The 16999-nt window shown below is 45.1% G+C and overlaps 2 protein-coding genes across 2 annotated transcripts in view; both read left to right on the forward strand.

The window, feature by feature from the left end:
• Positions 1-1556: 1556 nt before the first annotated feature.
• LOC139911892 (ELAV-like protein 1) lies at positions 1557-11490 on the forward strand. The gene is made up of 8 exons (XM_071899499.2): positions 1557-1617; positions 3013-3070; positions 3653-3721; positions 4503-4677; positions 6947-7050; positions 9497-9650; positions 10018-10243; positions 10808-11490. Exons 2-8 carry the CDS (start codon positions 3035-3037, stop codon positions 11124-11126), a joined length of 1083 nt encoding a protein of 360 aa, XP_071755600.1. The 5' UTR covers positions 1557-1617; positions 3013-3034; the 3' UTR covers positions 11127-11490.
• A 3149-nt stretch (positions 11491-14639) lies between these two features.
• The window catches only part of atpaf1 (ATP synthase mitochondrial F1 complex assembly factor 1), a 17175-nt gene continuing 14815 nt past the window's right edge, over positions 14640-16999 (forward strand). The window contains exon 1 of the mRNA XM_078285817.1: positions 14640-14854. Coding sequence (XP_078141943.1) covers positions 14640-14854 — 215 coding nt within the window. The remainder of the gene's footprint in view (positions 14855-16999) is intronic.

A 16999-nucleotide genomic window follows, 5' to 3' on the forward strand; every position in this document is an offset into this window, starting at 1 on the left:
CAACAGATTCAGCCAATAGGAAGCTCTGCCTCAGGGCTTCTGACCAATGGCGTACCAGTTCGTTAGGTACGTGACAGACTTTCTTCTTCTTCTTCTTCTGGGGTTATTTAGGGAAGAGCCCCTCCTCTTCTTCGTTAGTTTTGAGGCGGATGACATCAACTGAAAGGTGAATTACCGCCACCTGCCGGGCGGGAGCCCGGCAGGTGGCGGTAATTCACCTTTCAGTTAGTAGAGACCTGGAGGATCCAGACCTGAACTCTACTGGATTCTACCTATCAGGAGTGGAAAGTACCTCAGTCCATTTACTCATGTTCTGTACTTCAGTGCAGGTTTGAGGTTCTGGATCTTTACTGAGTATTTCCATTCTGTGAGACTTTCTCCTTTTCCTCCGCTACATTTATCTGCCGGCTGGAGTTACTAGTTACTTTACAGAATAAGGTTTTACACACAAAACATACGATAAGATCATAAAACATGTTGCATTGTTAGAGTTTAAACTCCAACAGTATCTGGAGCAGTTAGACTGACAACATTAAAATACTTCTGACAGGTTCATGCTTCAATAATTTAACTCTCTGACAGAATGACGACTTTTACTTTTCATACTTCAGTTCATTTTACTGCTGATACTTCTACACTTTTACTGAAGTAAACTTTTGAATGCAGGACTTTTACTTCTATTAGTATTAGTATTAGTATTGCTACTTTTACTTAAGTAAAGGATTTGAGTTATTGAGGATTTTTACACTGCTGCTATTTATTAATCCTGTTTCCATAAAAAAATAAACAGACACTTTAACTGCAGCCTGTGTCTGCAGGTCAAGGCCAGTTCTGTGTAAAAAAAAAATAAACAAAACAAAATTTTTCCCTCAGTTAATTGACGGTTCTTGTTTGGTTCAAAGTTGAAAAAAGAAACTTAAAAACGGTCCTACTCTGATATTCTTTATGTGATGAGACATCCTGAGTGACATCACACGCTGCCACAAAACAGCTGAGTTCACCACGACCTTTAACCTAATGCCATCCTGAGCTGCTCCTGCTTCCTCCCATGGGACGGACTCTACTCTCTACTTTTAAAAACCCCTTAATTTTGACTCCTTACTTTCTAATTTAATGAAGAATTTGGGGATTTGGGAACTTTTCATTAATAACTCATTAATAACCTGTAAACCTGCACAAAAGGCATGAAAACTCCCTTCATTACTAGTGTCTGCACGAACCAACCCATTAATAAATCCCTTAAAAACCTATAACCTTACTTTTTTAAAAGCTATGTTATTTTTAATGAATAATTAATTTAATGAAGAAATTAATGACATTTCAGGGATAAAATGAAGGGGTTTGTTACTGCAGGGTTAGGACTTCATCATGTTAACATGTAAACTCTCAGTCCGGAGGCTTCAGAAGCTCCACGCAGCGGAGGAAAGGGGGATTTTTATACATTGAACAGCCTCAGTTCACACTCCAGTTCAGTAGGTGGCGGTAAAGCAACCGTCTTACTAGTGAAGCAGAAGAAACCCGGAAGCAAACATTTGCCGCCAAAGCTGCAACTAGCTAGCTTCCTGTGTTTGGGACAGAGCACGGCTAACCTGGTCTGACCCGGGACAAACTTAAAAGGTACGGTGCTTAGCTTGTTCGATTAGCTACAGAATCTTTATATTCCATATTGTTATACGAGTTTCTATAAATTGTACCTATTAATCGAAGTGGAAGGTAAGAAATATTATAATATGGCTTTGGTTAGCTAACGTAAGCTTACTGCGCTAGCTGCGTCGCTCCACCCGGTCGTCACACAAAGCTAAGCTACTTAGTTAGCCTCTTTCTTTGCCGTACCGTGCTAAACACGCGGCCACAAACAACACGGGTTTAGCCCTCTTGTTGGTTCACATTAGTGCTTTTTAACCAAGTAGCTACCAACTAACCGTTTTAATCATTTTAAAACCGGTTAACGCTAGATAACCGTAACATGGCCAATGTGATACATACGTTAGCTAGCTAGCTAACAAAGTGACGCGTTTGGATCCATTTCAGTTTACTGTTTAGGTTAAATGTTTGTTAGCCGAGATTCCTGCTGTTCGCTCTGTGGCCTAAACTGGTCTGAAGCTCATTGTCACACAAGTAATAACTGCAGTTTATTTGCATTTCATCAGTTCCGATACTGTCCGTCGTGTCTGTATGGAGAGAGCGTCCCGCCGAACTCCATTCAAAAATCTGCCAGTTTTAATTCAGCCTCGCTTTAAGTTGCTCACCTCGTTAAACACGACCTAAGACGTTTTACGAAGTTTCTGCTGGTAAGTTCGTCCCATTGATAATCCACCAAGCCACTTACCAGCTCCATACCTAATAATTATTCATCATTTTAAACCCAGGCACTAGCTAGCTAAGACAATGAGGACACCTGAATGCATTTCGTTTACTTCTAGTTTATTTCTAGTGAGCGTTAAATGCTGGTTAGCCCCAGTTCCTGTTGTTCTTTCTGGCCCAAACTGTCACACAACAAATAGCTAGTTTGGTTCCAGTTAATCAGCCTCGATACAGTCAGTTATGTCTTTTGTGGAGAGAACGTCACGCCGAACTCCGTTCAAAAACATGTCAGTTTAAATCTGCCTGGTTTATCGGAGGTCCACACGTCGTTAAACATCACTGAAGACTTTTTAGGAACCGGCAGGGTCTGCTCTGATGTTCGTCCTGTCGGTGACCCACAGAGCTGCGCTTTATTTCAATAAAATCTAATGTGTTTTAATTTGCTCTCGCTGCCAGACGACTGTTCTTCCAACAGAAGTTTTAGTTTTATTGAACTAAAGTGCTGTTTGTGGTATTGAATGTGTGTCGAACTGAAGCGAGGATCCTAACCTATCAATGCTAGTTAATGACGTTCAGCACTATTCTAATAAGAGATTCACCTGCCAGATCCTCTCTACTGTCTCTATACTGGACCATGACAGAATCAGCTCAACAGCATCAGGCCCTCCGGCAGCGTCTCAGTTACTGATCTTCCTGCTTCTCTTCCAGACTGATCATCTGAATCTTCTCCATGGCTGTCAGACGAGGCCACATCAGATACCTCAAGGTAAGTTGCTTTGAGTCCAAATACCTCAGAGCAAGGCGGGTTGGGGGTTCCATTCCCTCTGTGGGAATCGAACCCCGGCTCAACATGTACAAGCCTCCGACTCAGGGCTGAACAGTATTGATTTAAACTGCGATTCTTATCAGACAAACACACATGTACATGCATACAAAGAAATGCACATATAAACAGAAATACACAAATATACACACATGCGTACAAATCTACAACTATACATGTGAAAAAAAGAAAGAAACAAGAAAACTACTACGGGACTACAGATGGAAATTAGCTAGCAGCTAAATCTGGTACAAAGCATCTTCTCTCTTTGTTTGAGATTAAGTTATTTTTTACATGGTCCCTGATATAAATAAACTCAAACTAAACTAAAAAAATAGACATAATAGCAATGAATCAGAGGTAAAAACAAACAAAACATTTTTTTAATTTTATTTTATAGTGTTTTGTTTTTTTATTTTAATAATCAGGTTACATGTCTGCACTGACTGGTGTTTCCATGATGTGAATGAAGTGCACCGTCCTGTATCAGCAGTGTGTGTGTGTGTGTGTGTGTGTGTGTTTCAGGTGTGTGAGGTCCAGACTTCACAGAGCGACAGCAGGGAGCAGCATGGGAACAAAGCTGCCAGCATCAAGGTGACGCTTCACTTCTGCTGCTTCTGACACTACCAGGCAGACGACTGGACACACCGCCTTTCTCTTTATTTTGAGGCAGAGGACAGGCTTCGGATATACGGACAAAATAGATATACAGTAGTTTGGACACAACACATTTTATTTGTTTTTATTATTTTCCACATTTTAGAATAACAGTAAAAACATCAAAACTATGAAATAACACAAATGGAATTATGCAGCGACCAAAAAAGTGTTAAACAAATCCAAACTATCTTATATTTTAGATTCTTTGCCTTGATGGAAAGGCAAAGGCTTTGGAAAGAAATTCATACATAGGATCAACTTCACTATTTATATTTGTCTAAGAAACTCATTTCAAGCATTTAAGCAGAAGCCTTTAGATCAGAATGCTTTAAGAGAATGAGACAGAACATTCAGTCAGGAGTCCAGACTGTGGACTGGTAGTTGACTGGTAGTGAATATTAGGGTAAATGTAGGGCTGCACGGTCATAAATTATAATTGACGATCAATTCCCTTGATCAGTTCAAACGGCGATGAAAAAACGTTGCATGAACGGTTCAAACTTGAACCAGACTCGTCTTGGCCTGGTGAACGGAGAAAAGCAGGATCTGTGACTTTGACTTTTTTTGTCAGTTCAAGTAATAAAACCTGAAACACAATTCTGAAATGCAAAGTAAAATGGAGATACGACTTTATAGGGAGCGATTCACATAAAAGCCTTTGTATAAAAGTGTTTCCAGAAGGGATTTAACTAACCTGGCGTTTCTCACGTTCCAGTCGGAGGTTTACGATAACGGGTACGACGACCACATGTCCGACGAGGCGGAAGACGCCAAGACCAACCTGATCGTGAACTACCTGCCGCAGAACATGAGCCAGGAGGAGCTGCGCAGCCTGTTCAGCAGCATCGGAGACGTCGAGTCGGCCAAACTCATCCGGGACAAAGTGGCAGGTAGGAATACTGCAGTACTGATGTGCCAGTACCGCTGACTAGTACTAACCTGTGTACTCGGTACTACTGCTAGTGGTAGTACTCCCTCTGTCTGCTGCTGCACTTGTTGGGATTTTTTTTTTTTTAAATCTTCCTCTGACTATATATAAAAAATTTTTTCGCCTACCTGTTATATGAATTTTAAATAATTTTTTTTGCGGTTTTCTGAGCTGTGATGTCACTGCAGCAGCTAACTTCTGTATCTGACTCCATGTTTGCTCAAATGATTTTGTTTTTTTACTCATTAATGTGGATTTTTTTTCTTTCTTTTGTATAAATGCAGACTCAGTGATTAGCAATGAGAACCGAGTTTTGTTTTTTTACTCTTTTTAAGATGTGATGTGTTTTGTTTTCTGTGTAATAATCTGTTGACTGTTTTCATTTTCTGCACTGTTGATGTATTAATCTTTTTTTTTTTTGCAGTTATTGAATGTTAACAGCCAATCACATCAGGAAGTTTAGTCTAGAGTCCACCTATAGTGACAAAAGCCAATCTTTTAATAAGTTATATTTTTTTCATAATTGCTATTTAATGACAATTGATATTTGATTTGATATTTTTTTTCTCAGTTTTAACTAGGGATGGGTATCGTTTAGATATTTTCTGATACCGGTGCTAAAACCATACTTTAAAACGCATCGCTGCCTGAACTGAAACCTTTAATATAAAGCACAAACAACAACATTAAAGAACGTCTTTATTGCAAAGAAATGTAACAATATATTAACTCTTAACTGTTGAAATTATATTTATAAATAATACAAAACACTTAGCAAATTTCTATAATAAATAAAACCTAAGTCAACTATAACAATTTAACTAGGGCTGACCCGAATGCTTCGAAGCTTCTACCGTTGCCATGGTAACGATGTCCAAATCAGTATTCGAATGCTGCGTTTTTTTTTTTGTATTTTGAATTAATTGGACGAAAAGTTCCGTTTCCATCCTGTACATCTCTGTACACGTGTGCGGAGACGCTCTGTATCCGGACACGTCTGGACGTGCCAGGAGATATCCGGGCCGCCACACGTCCGTAATTCCCAGAGAACGCACAACTTTTGTGTACCGGAGATTTCTGTCACTGCACACGCCTCGTTAAATGTCAGCTCACTCCCGTATACTGTCGCAAATTACCAGATATCACTGAACACTCACCGGGAATCTCCGTGCACCTGCACACAGGGTCCAAACACATCCGGAAAAGGCCGATTATCTCCGCCCACATCGATGTATATTTGCCAGAAAAGTCAGTGAAACACAGGGCCCCACCCACCCCCGTCGAAGCTTTGAATATTCGCGGGTAATTCTCACTGAAGCTTCGAAGCCCCAAAAATGGTATTTGGGACAGCCCTAAATTTAACAGTAAATAACAGTTACAATACTAATAATAAATAACTACCAAGTGCAAACTTGTAGACTTCTACAAACTCTTCTACTGCAACAGTTCTTCTGCAGAAACACAACCTGTCTGCTTCTCTGTAATAGACTCCTCTCCTGACATCATCAACATTTTCTATTTATTGTGACATTCTAGTTATTAAAAGTTTTTTTAAATCAACTAAACCTATTTGTCCTTAATTACTTTTCATGTACTTTTCACATGTTACATATGAACAAATAACTGACAGTTTGTAAGAACGGGACGTTATCGATAGTGAAAACTTTTACGACCCGCCTCTTCTTTTATCTGATTGGCTAAAAAATGTGACACTGACGAGCGGCGCTGCTGTTTGGCTTTCGACCCAAAGTTGGAAGGCGAGTCTCACGGGAGAGGAGAGCGGCGGCGCGTCACCAGAGGAACACGGGGGGGGGGGGGGGGGGGGGGTTCAAGCGGTGTTCTCCAAACGTAGCGTTAGTGACCGTGCGGCGGCGGCGTGGGGGCGGAGATTTCAATCAGCTCAGGCTCTGGAATCTGCGACGCTGTTCGGTCCGGTAGGAACCGGCCAGGTGAGAACCGGTGCTGAGTGGCACCGGTTTCGGTACCCAACCCTAGTTTTAACGGATTCTGACAAACTTTTAAAATGTTGTTTGCCTGTTGCTGTGTAATAATGAGTGTAAAGCTGTAATACTGAAGCTGTTTTGAGTTTTTCTGCCTTTACTTTGTTCTTTTCCCTGCTGTCTCTGATGCTGCATGTTAACCTCCAGATGTCGGTGAGCCGGTGTCCAGGCTGCGAACCGAACCGGACACTTTGTTCTTTTATTTAGTTGTTTTCCTTTGTGTTTCTCTAGGCCACAGTTTAGGTTACGGCTTTGTTAACTTTGTTAACCCTAGTGATGCAGAGAGGGCTATCAGTACGCTCAATGGCCTGAGGCTACAGTCTAAAACTATCAAGGTAATGTGCAAAAAGGTGCTTTTTTATTTTCCTGTCTCAACTGATAGATGTGCTATGTTCTCTCTCCTGCAAAGTGTCTGTTTGCCTCCAGATGAAGGTATTTTTGAAACATGTTTATTTAAAATAATCCTGTAATGTTTTGGTTTACCGAGTTCCTTTCTGACTTGATAAATATGAGTATTATGGGCCGGGCTCGGGACTCTTACCTTCGGCACACATTTATACCGAAGCTCCTGTTTCTATCTGCTTCTAACCAGCCGTGTGTCAGACTGAGCGAGGCGTCTGCCTGCTTCTTCCTCTGCACACAGCGCCCTGCAGGACGGCTCACACTCACTTTACACATTTTGTTATAAGTACAACTTATTTCACAATGCATTTATTCAGGATTTCTGTCTGAGTTCTATGCAAAACACTCTAAGAGAAATGTGTAGATTTAATGTGAAAGTATAAAATTCAAGTGACAGAAGTCCAGTTTGCTGAAGGATGAGGCCCCTCTGCTTCATTTGGGCTAAATGGCCACACAAGGAAGATTGTGCTCATCATTACTTATTATTGTGTTTCTCTCTCTAGCTCTTCTCGTCAAAATCAGCATATTGGCAAACCAGCTGCTAATCATCATCAACTTAATTTAATATAGCTCCTTAAAAGCTATAAGCTAATGTAGCTTAGCCTACCTTTAGTGTAGAAGAAAACTTAGCATTTGCTAACTTCACACAGCTAACAGACATCAGCTGAAACAGATGAACTATAAACACTTCTAACTGCACAGATGTGAAACCTGTTGACCGACTTAGAGACGCAGCAGCAGGTGACAGCGACACGCAGGTGGAGACAGAGCTCCACCTGGTGGAGACAGAGTGACACGGCAGGTGGAGACAGAGTGACACGGCAGGTGGAGACAGAGCTCCACCAGGTGGAGGCAGAGCTCCACCTGGTGGAGGCAGAACGACACGGCAGGTGGAGACAGAGCTCCACCTGGTGGAGACAGAGCGACACGCAGGTGGAGACAGAGCTCCACCTGGTGGAGGCAGAACGACACGGCAGGTGGAGACAGAGCTCCACCTGGTGGAGACAGAGCGACACGCAGGTGGAGACAGAGCTCCACCAGGTGGAGGCAGAGCTCCACCTGGTGGAGACAGAGCTCCACCAGGTGGAGGCAGAACGACACGGCAGGTGGAGACAGAGCTCCACCTGGTGGAGACAGAGCGACACGCAGGTGGAGACAGAGCTCCACCAGGTGGAGGCAGAGCTCCACCTGGTGGAGACAGAGCGACACGCAGGTGGAGACAGAGCTCCACCAGGTGGAGGCAGAGCTCCACCTGGTGGAGACAGAGCGACACGCAGGTGGAGGCAGAGCTCCACCAGGTGGAGGCAGAGCTCCACCTGGTGGAGGCAGAGCTCCACCAGGTGGAGGCAGAGCTCCTCCTGGTGGAGGCAGAGGGAAACTTCATTCAGCTGAATGTCAGTTTCCTCTGCTTTGGTTCTTGCTGTAAAACCTCTCAGCTCAGTGACTTGCTGTGAGTCGCTTTATACAGAAGCTAGTCCAGCAGTTCACATCAAAATGGCCGCCGCTCCGACCGTCCAGGCCGTTGATTTGAATGGGAAAGACCGTTCTATCCGTTCAGGTTCTGTGGGAAAAACTCACTTCACATTCTGTATTTTCCCAAACTGACGGGAAGGCGATGATTTACATTTTCCCTGAGATTTCAAGAACTGAACTCTGTGGTCCGTAACCGAACCACAGACCCCGACCTGCGCTTCAGGGTCCGACAGAGTCCGGTTCAGACCCGCTGCAGGGCGCCGGGCGGCTTTGTTGGCAAGAAAGACAAAAAGCGGTTTGAAAGGAAATCATTGTTGAGGACTAGTACAGTCTGCATGTGACAGCTGAGAAACGATTAAAGAAAACATATTGAGCTGAATCTGTTGCTGAACTGCCAGACTGGAGAGAGCTGAACTCTTCTGCAAACTCAGTTTCTCTGTTATTTTAATTTATACATTCACATACGTTCCTTAATGTTTGTTTTCTCCTTAATGGATCAGGTTGCTTTGCGTAGAACACAGGCTGAAAATCCTGAGTAAAAGCATTTTGAAATAACTGACAGAATGTGGCGAGCCGGGCGCTCCTGCGGCGCCGTGCGCTCACTTCTGGTTTCCAAACCGTTTACATGAAACTGTTTTTTTTTTCTTTCTTCATTTTTTTCCTTCATTTTTGTTTTATTGTGACAATCCCTGGATGACGGTGGTTGTTTTTAAGATTTTTATTTTAATATTTACACAAATATTTTCATGTTTTTTTAATTTATTTTTTTGTTTTCTTTAAGAATTGTTGTCAGTAGAACTTGTCACTGTATTTTGGTGCTCTGTATGTTTGGTGTCGCCGTGGTCACCGTGGTCACCGTGGTGACGGCGTCCCGTGCAGCGCTCTGACCGCCTGCTGACTCCGCAGGTTTCGTTCGCGCGGCCGAGCTCCGACACGATTAAAGACGCCAACCTGTACATCAGCGGGCTGCCGAAGACCATGAGCCAGCAGGAGCTGGAGGAGATGTTCACTCGCTACGGACGCATCATCAACTCCAGAGTCCTGGTGGACCAAGCCTCCGGTACACACACACACACACACACACACACACACACTCTTTATCAGCTGTGAGCGTTGTAGAGAGGCAGATATCAGTGAAGAGAATCTGTCAGCTGTGTTTCAGTGTAGTGAAGACTTTCAGCCTTTCCTTCCTGGTTGGATCAAACCTGTAAACCAGCAGAACCAGTCTGACCAGTTGGTGTCGCCCACAGTCTGTAAACCAGATGGAGCAGCGAGTGATGTCACCCATCAGCTTCTGATGGGCCGTCAGTGGAAAAGTTAAAATCAGAAAGCAGTGAAGTCAGACCGGTGTTGCATCAGGAGTCGCAGCTCAGAGTCCAAAGTGACGATTCCCGTTCTAACTAACTCGTCTGTCGTTGGCTGTTCAGGTCTATCGAGGGGCGTGGCCTTCATCCGGTTCGACAAGAGGGCGGAGGCCGAGGACGCCATCAAAGACCTGAACGGACACAAGCCGCCCGGCGCCTCCGAGCCGATCACGGTCAAGTTCGCCGCCAACCCCAACCAGGCCAAGAACTCCCAGGTGCTGTCGCAGCTCTACCACAACCAATCACGACGCTTCGGAGGACCCGTCCATCACCAGGCCCAGAGGTTCAGGTAGGCCCGCCCCCGCCGAGTCGAACCGCGTGACCCCGGGACCGCCGTCACGTGACTTTACTTACATCCGTCTGATAACGCCAGAAAACTAAAAAACATCTTTAAAAATAAAAGTTCCTAAAAGGATCGGAGGCGATTCTCTTCTTGTGATGATTAATAATGATCGATACGGCTTACATCACAAATTTAAAAGAGACTCGTTAGTGATGCGGCACAAATCTGCCCAGCAACACATCAAATCACTGCACCAATGAAACGGTTCAAGAGAAATATGTGCAGATATGCAGGAGAGTAGCAGGATAGAAGAGCTGTCATGCTGTTGTAGTTCCTACTTCCTCATGTGTATTGTGATTATTATCGATATCGATCAATATGAAAAAACACATGGTGATAATATTATTGGCCGTATCGCCTCGCTCCAGATGACTGGAGGTTTCAGCTCAGCTTCTTGTTCAATTTATTCTGTAGAGTCTGTTTCTTTGTTCTTTGTGCAAAGCCTTCTGGGTACGTTTCCTCCTTCCTGTTCTTTGCAGAATACTCACCGCCCGTCTCCCGTCTCCTCAGGTTCTCTCCGATGAGCGTGGACCACATGGGCGGAGTGGGCGGAGTCCCGGGCGGCTCGTCGGCCGGTTGGTGCATCTTCATCTACAACCTGGGCCAGGACGCCGACGAGGGCTTCCTGTGGCAGATGTTCGGGCCGTTCGGCGCCGTCGCCAACGTCAAGGTGATCCGAGACTTCAACACCAACAAGTGCAAAGGCTTCGGCTTCGTCACCATGACCAACTACGAGGAAGCCGCCATGGCCATCGCCAGCCTCAACGGCTACCGGCTAGGAGACAAAGTCCTGCAGGTTTCCTTCAAGACCAGCAAGGGACACAAGTAGAGAGAGTTCAGTTTGTTACCGCTATTTTAATTTTGTATTTTTTCTCTAATTGTTACTTGAGTCTTTTTCCCAGCGGGCAGGAAAAAGTCGTGTAAATGTTAATGTGAGTTGTTTTGTTCTCCCATCATGCCCTGCTTCTTTCATACTGTATCATCATTTCATTCCTACATTTTCATCGGTCAGCGGCTCTTTGAAGTGGTTTTGCAGGACGGTGCGGGAGCCGCAGCTCCCGGGTGAAACCTTTAACTGTAGCGCCACCGTGTGGCCGGTCGGGCGAGCGACAGCTACCATTGTGCCAAATGCCGTGTGTCTACTCTGTACCACCTGACAGGAGCAAGAGGAATAAAAACCAGTAGAAACACAACTGGGCTTCAGCCTCCTTTATACAGCATGGCTCCAACAGAAAGGAGAGAATGAAGCAAAGCAAATAGAAATGAGTAGAAACTGAACAGGATATAAAGAGGAAAGAATACAACTCTGAGGGCAAATACACAGAATAATTAACTCAGGAATAAAGGCAGATCCAGAGTCTGGTGCAGCTCTCAGCCTGAGGAGTGAAGTGTGCAGGTCAGAGGTCAGAGGTCAGACATGACAGAGTTCACTGAACTGGAATGAAAAGTGTTGAAACTCGTCTTCCTCTCCAGCTGGGTGACTTTCCCTCCCGTCTCAGTGTAATACTCATCAGTTCAACATCTTCATTTTAAACGAACATTTGAAAAATCTGAAAATTGTAATCTAAAATATATTTTTTTTTTTGCCTCAGATAAATAGAAAATTGGGATCTTAGATTTGTTTTTCTAATTTTTCCATTTTTATAATTTTCTGATCGTGTAACAAAATTAGAAAATTGAAAAAATGACCAAGCCCTCCTTCATTCTGACCCCAATTTTCTATTATTTAGTTTTCAGAGGAAAAAAATGATATTTTAGAATATTGCACCCAATTTTCTGATTTTCCAAATGTTCATTTAAAATGAAAGAAACCAACTGCTGAGTGTTCGACGCTCTGCAGCTCTGACTCTGTTCGGACAGGCGGGTCACATGATGGAGACATGAAGGACTCGATGAGACTTCACTGATCCTGAAGCAGATCCTGAAGCAGTCCGCCTCCCTGTGCTGGAACATCTGATCTGTACTTTCATGACCAAAACTAATAAAAATACAATCGAAGTCAACTGAATGAAAAGTTGAAAAGAGATTCCTCAATCAGAAGCAGCAGCTCCTCACCTCGGAGTCTGTGGGCTCGATGTTCACTTCAGAGTTAGTCCTGTTCCTGGATCTGGATCTGGATCTGGATCTGGATCTGGACTGAACATCTAGAGGTTTTTAAAGATTCTAAATCTAAAGTGTCTTTCCATATTTTCTTCCAAACACGAGTCCCAGCTTTGTGTTTTCCTGAACAGCAGAAATGTCTCCGGCTGCAGAACAGCTTCATGTTTATTCCAATAAAATTTAACTTTTAAATAAAGAATCGTATCGCTGCTGTTGCAGAAAAGCCACATAAAGCAGCTTTAACCTTTTCTTTTCTGCTCGTATTGAATCTGAGTCCTCAAAACATTTCTGATACTTGAGGACTGGCTGGACGGAGTTGAACGGATAGAAAGGTTTCCCGTTCAAATCAACGGTCAGGATGGTCGCAGCGGCGGCCATTTTGAGGTGAACCAGCACTTACTAGGAAACTCTTAACATTATGGAGGCAGGATATAAACTCCATGGAAGCAACTAGAAGTGTAACCGGACAGACTGAACACTTCGTACACATTTCAAAGTGTCGAGGCAGCAGAACGTTCGTTGGTCATTCAGGACTTTGCAGTAAATCATAAGCAGCTCAATGTAACTCAGATAAAACCACATATCAAAATACACAAATATGACCATGAGTTTTATCTTCATGCTCCACGATTACAGATATTTTTAAATCAGTTTCCAAACCTTCAGACTCTGCTGCTGTTTCATTATCAGCCGACACACAGCTGCAGGTCATGAGTCCTGCTTTCTGAACAGAGTTGGTTTCTGCTGGACCTCAGACAGGAGCTGCTGCTCTCAGTAAAGCCGGATGTGGATTTCGCATTCCTTTTTTCCCCTCAGTCACTGTGACTTGATGTGAGAACTTGTAGAATAAATGTGAACTTGTATGTTGAAATTTTCACTCAGAAAATATTCACACATCTGAAGTCAGACAGAAAATACAGACGTGTAAACTGATACTCTGATAAAAACAAGACAGCTGAAAACTTGTGATACATTTACTTGTTTTTTACTTGAGTTCATTTCCCAGGACAAACACAAGTCTGATAAACTTGTTGCAAACTTGAGCAGCACGAGTCACATCTCAATGTAAAGAAATGTGAATCAGGCCATGTGACTGCCAGCTAGTGACAGCTAACGGTCCAGCTGTTCACTCCAGTTTGAACCCAGGTAACAGACTCAGACTCAGAGTTAAAGAGTAACTAAACCTCAGACCAGTGGTTCTCAACGTGGGGTCTGGGGACCACCAGGGGTCCTTGAGGGGGTTCCAGGGGGTCCCCAGCAAACTGATGAATTATTAAACTTCAGCATTATTTCATTTACAAGAAGTGAACACAGTTAGAGAATGCAGCAGAATGACTTCTGATCAGTTTCTCTGTTCTCTCTCTACCTGCAACACAGACAGTCAGGGAGTTCTGGACTAAATCATCTGACAATAAAAATATTCTCAGATTTGGGTCTGAGAGACAAAATCTCATTAAATAGGGGTCTGTGGCTCTAATGTGGACTAGATTAGGGTCCTGGATATGAAAAAGGTTGACAGTCACTGCTCTAGACCTGTGATTCTCAACCTTTTTCATATCCAGGACCCGAATTCAGTCCACATTAGAGCCACAGACCCCTATTTAATGAGATTTTGCCTCTCAGACCCAAATCTGACAGCATATTTGTTATATATGATTTAGTCCAGATTTCCATGACTGTGTTGCAGGTAGAGAGATAACAGAGAAACTGATCAGAAGTCATTCTGCTGCTTTCTCTGTGTTAATTTCTTGTAATGAAATGATGCTGAAGTTTAATAATTCATCAGTTTGCTGGAGACCCCCTGGAACCCCCTTAAGGACCCCTGGTGGTCCCCGGACCCCACGGTGAGAACCGCTGCTCTTGACCACTGTTGTGGGTTTGCTGACATCTAATGGTAAAAAAACCCGTAAAATTACAATTGTAATCGTTAGAATTTTTTTTAATATACTCTGATTTTGAACAACGTCAGGGATTTTTTAATCATAAATGTAAATGCATTAGCACCTTACTGGTTGTTTATAAAAGAGAGCTGGTTATTTACTTGAATTCACTCAAACAGGAAAAGGTCAAACAAGGTTATGAATATAATAAATGCCACAGAGTTATTTCAAGACCCTTTAGTCTGCTCCGTTTATTTTTTATAAATGACAATGCAGAATTTGATAGTACATTTTCCGCAGTAAGCCAGCTTCCTGCCCGCGGAACGGCTTTCTAAACCCCGGAGCGAGCCGGACCATTATAGATGTGGGACGGGAGCGATGGGAAGATGGCGGCGGCCGTGGTCCAGATGTCGTGTTTGTACCGGGGGATGTTAGCGGTCAGGGCCACCGGCATCAGGCCGCTGATCCCGGGCCTGGTCCCGGCGCAGTTCAGGGCCTTTTCTGTTCGGAAAGACCCGGATCTGGAGGAGAATCCGTATTACAACAAATACCAGGAGAAGATCCAGAGGCTGCGCAGGTCAGTAGCTAGTCCCGATACCCGTCCTCCTGTGTGGAGACACGAAGTCCGTCAGCAACAGACAGCTGGTCCAGGACCGGCCGGACCTCGGCTCAGTCCGGAGGGACTGGCGGTAAATTCGGCTTCTATAGAAACCACCAGGCCACCAGGTTTTAATAAAAAGTTATCAAACTGTTTCTCGTGCTGCTTCAGTCTTCCACCAAAATAACGTTGACGTCACCGCGTGATGAGCGGAGGAGCCGCGGGAACAATCTGACGGTTTAAACCGGATCGGACCAGAGCCGCTCGGAGTCTCCGTTATTTACCGGTAGACTCGTGATTCAGGAAGGTCCGCCATGATCCGCCAAGCAGGTTTACCGAGCAGCGAGGCGGGAAACTGACGCGGTTTCACTTGAATTCCAGCGACTTGGTGACTAGGAAATTAGTTTAATCAAGTCCCAGTCAGGTCCCAGTCAGGTCCCAGTCCGGTCCCAGTCCAGTCCAGTCCCAGTCAGGTCAGCAGGTCCCAGTCCAGTCCCAGTCCGGTCCCAGTCAGGTCAGCAGGTCCCAGTCCGGTCCCAGTCCGGTCCCAGTCAGGTCAGCAGGTCCCAGTCTGGTCCCAGTCCAGTCCCAGTCAGGTCAGCAGGTCCCAGTCCGGTCCCAGTCCGGTCCCAGTCCAGTCCCAGTCAGGTCAGCAGGTCCCAGTCCGGTCCCAGTCCAGTCCCAGTCAGGTCAGCAGGTCCCAGTCTGGTCCCAGTCCCAGTCAGGTCAGCAGGTCCCAGTCAGGTCCCAGTCCGGTCCCAGTCCAGTCCCAGTCCGGTCAGCAGGTCCAGGTTCCTCAGCCGGTCCTCGTTTTGTCTTCATCCTCTTTAAAACGTTGAAACTCTTTAACCTGAAACATTTAACTAACTCTGTTTAAATCAGACATCAGAAGTTCTTCTCATCCAGCAGTCAGTTGTTTTTCTTCTTGGTGGATAATCGGCCAATCACAGACGAGGTGACGTCACCTCCAGATGTTTATAGTTTGATCTAAAACATCAGCGGTAAACGTCAGGTGTCAGTCCCTCAGAATACTGTCTGTCTGTCTGACCTGTCTGTCTGTCTGTCTGTCTGACCTGTCTGTCTGACCTGTCTGTCTGACCCGTCTGTCTGACCCGTCTGTCTGACTGTCTGTCTGTCTGACCTGACTGTCTGTCTGACCTGTCTGTCTGACCTGACTGTCTGTCTGACCTGACTGTCTGTCTGACCTGTCTGTCTGACCTGACTGTCTGTCTGACCCGTCTGTCTGACCTGACTGTCTGTCTGACCTGACTGTCTGTCTGACCTGTCTGTCTGACCTGTCTGTCTGACCTGTCTGTCTGACCCGTCTGTCTGACCTGACTGTCTGTCTGACTGACCTGTCTGTCTGACCTGTCTGTCTGACCTGTCTGACCTGTCTGTCTGACCTGTCTGTCTGACCTGTCTGTCTGACCCGTCTGTCTGACCCGTCTGTCTGACCTGTCTGTCTGACCTGTCTGTCTGACCCGTCTGTCTGACCTGTCTGTCTGACCCGTCTGTCTGACCTGACTGTCTGTCTGACCCGTCTGTCTGACTGTCTGTCTGACCTGTCTGTCTGACTGTCTGTCTGACCCGTCTGTCTGACCCGTCTGTCTGACCCGTCTGTCTGACCTGTCTGTCTGACCTGTCTGTCTGACCTGACTGTCTGTCTGACTCGTCTGTCTGACCCGTCTGTCTGACTGTCTGTCTGACCTGTCTGTCTGACCCGTCTGACCTGTCTGTCTGACCTGTCTGACCCGTCTGTCTGACTGTCTGTCTGACCTGTCTGTCTGACTGTCTGTCTGACCTGTCTGTCTGACCCGTCTGACCTGTCTGTCTGACCTGTCTGACCTGTCTGTCTGACCTGTCTGTCTGACCCGTCTGTCTGACCCGTCTGTCTGACCCGTCTGTCTGACCTGACTGTCTGTCTGACCCGTCTGTCTGACCCGTCTGTCTGACTGTCTGTCTGGCCTGTCTGTCTGACCCGTCTGTCTGACTGTCTGTCTGACCTGTCTGTCTGACTGTCTGTCTGACCCGTCTGTCTGTCTGACCCGTCTGTCTGACCCGTCTGACCTGTCTGTCTGACCCGTCTGTCTGACTGTCTGTCTGACCCGTCTGTCTGACCCGTCT

This window comes from Centroberyx gerrardi, chromosome 9 (assembly GCF_048128805.1).
Source record: "Centroberyx gerrardi isolate f3 chromosome 9, fCenGer3.hap1.cur.20231027, whole genome shotgun sequence".
Lineage (NCBI taxonomy): Eukaryota > Metazoa > Chordata > Actinopteri > Beryciformes > Berycidae > Centroberyx > Centroberyx gerrardi.

What these genes read in the sequence shown, in the direction of transcription:
- LOC139911892 (XM_071899499.2), top strand. Translation starts at nt 3,035, where the DNA reads ATGGCTGTCAGACGAGGCCACATCAGATACCTCAAG. An exon ending in ACAAAGCTGCCAGCATCAAG is followed by an intron (nt 3,722 to 4,502) that starts GTGACGCTTCAC and finishes CTCACGTTCCAG; the next exon opens with TCGGAGGTTTACGATAACGG. An exon ending in TACAGTCTAAAACTATCAAG is followed by an intron (nt 7,051 to 9,496) that starts GTAATGTGCAAA and finishes CTGACTCCGCAG; the next exon opens with GTTTCGTTCGCGCGGCCGAG.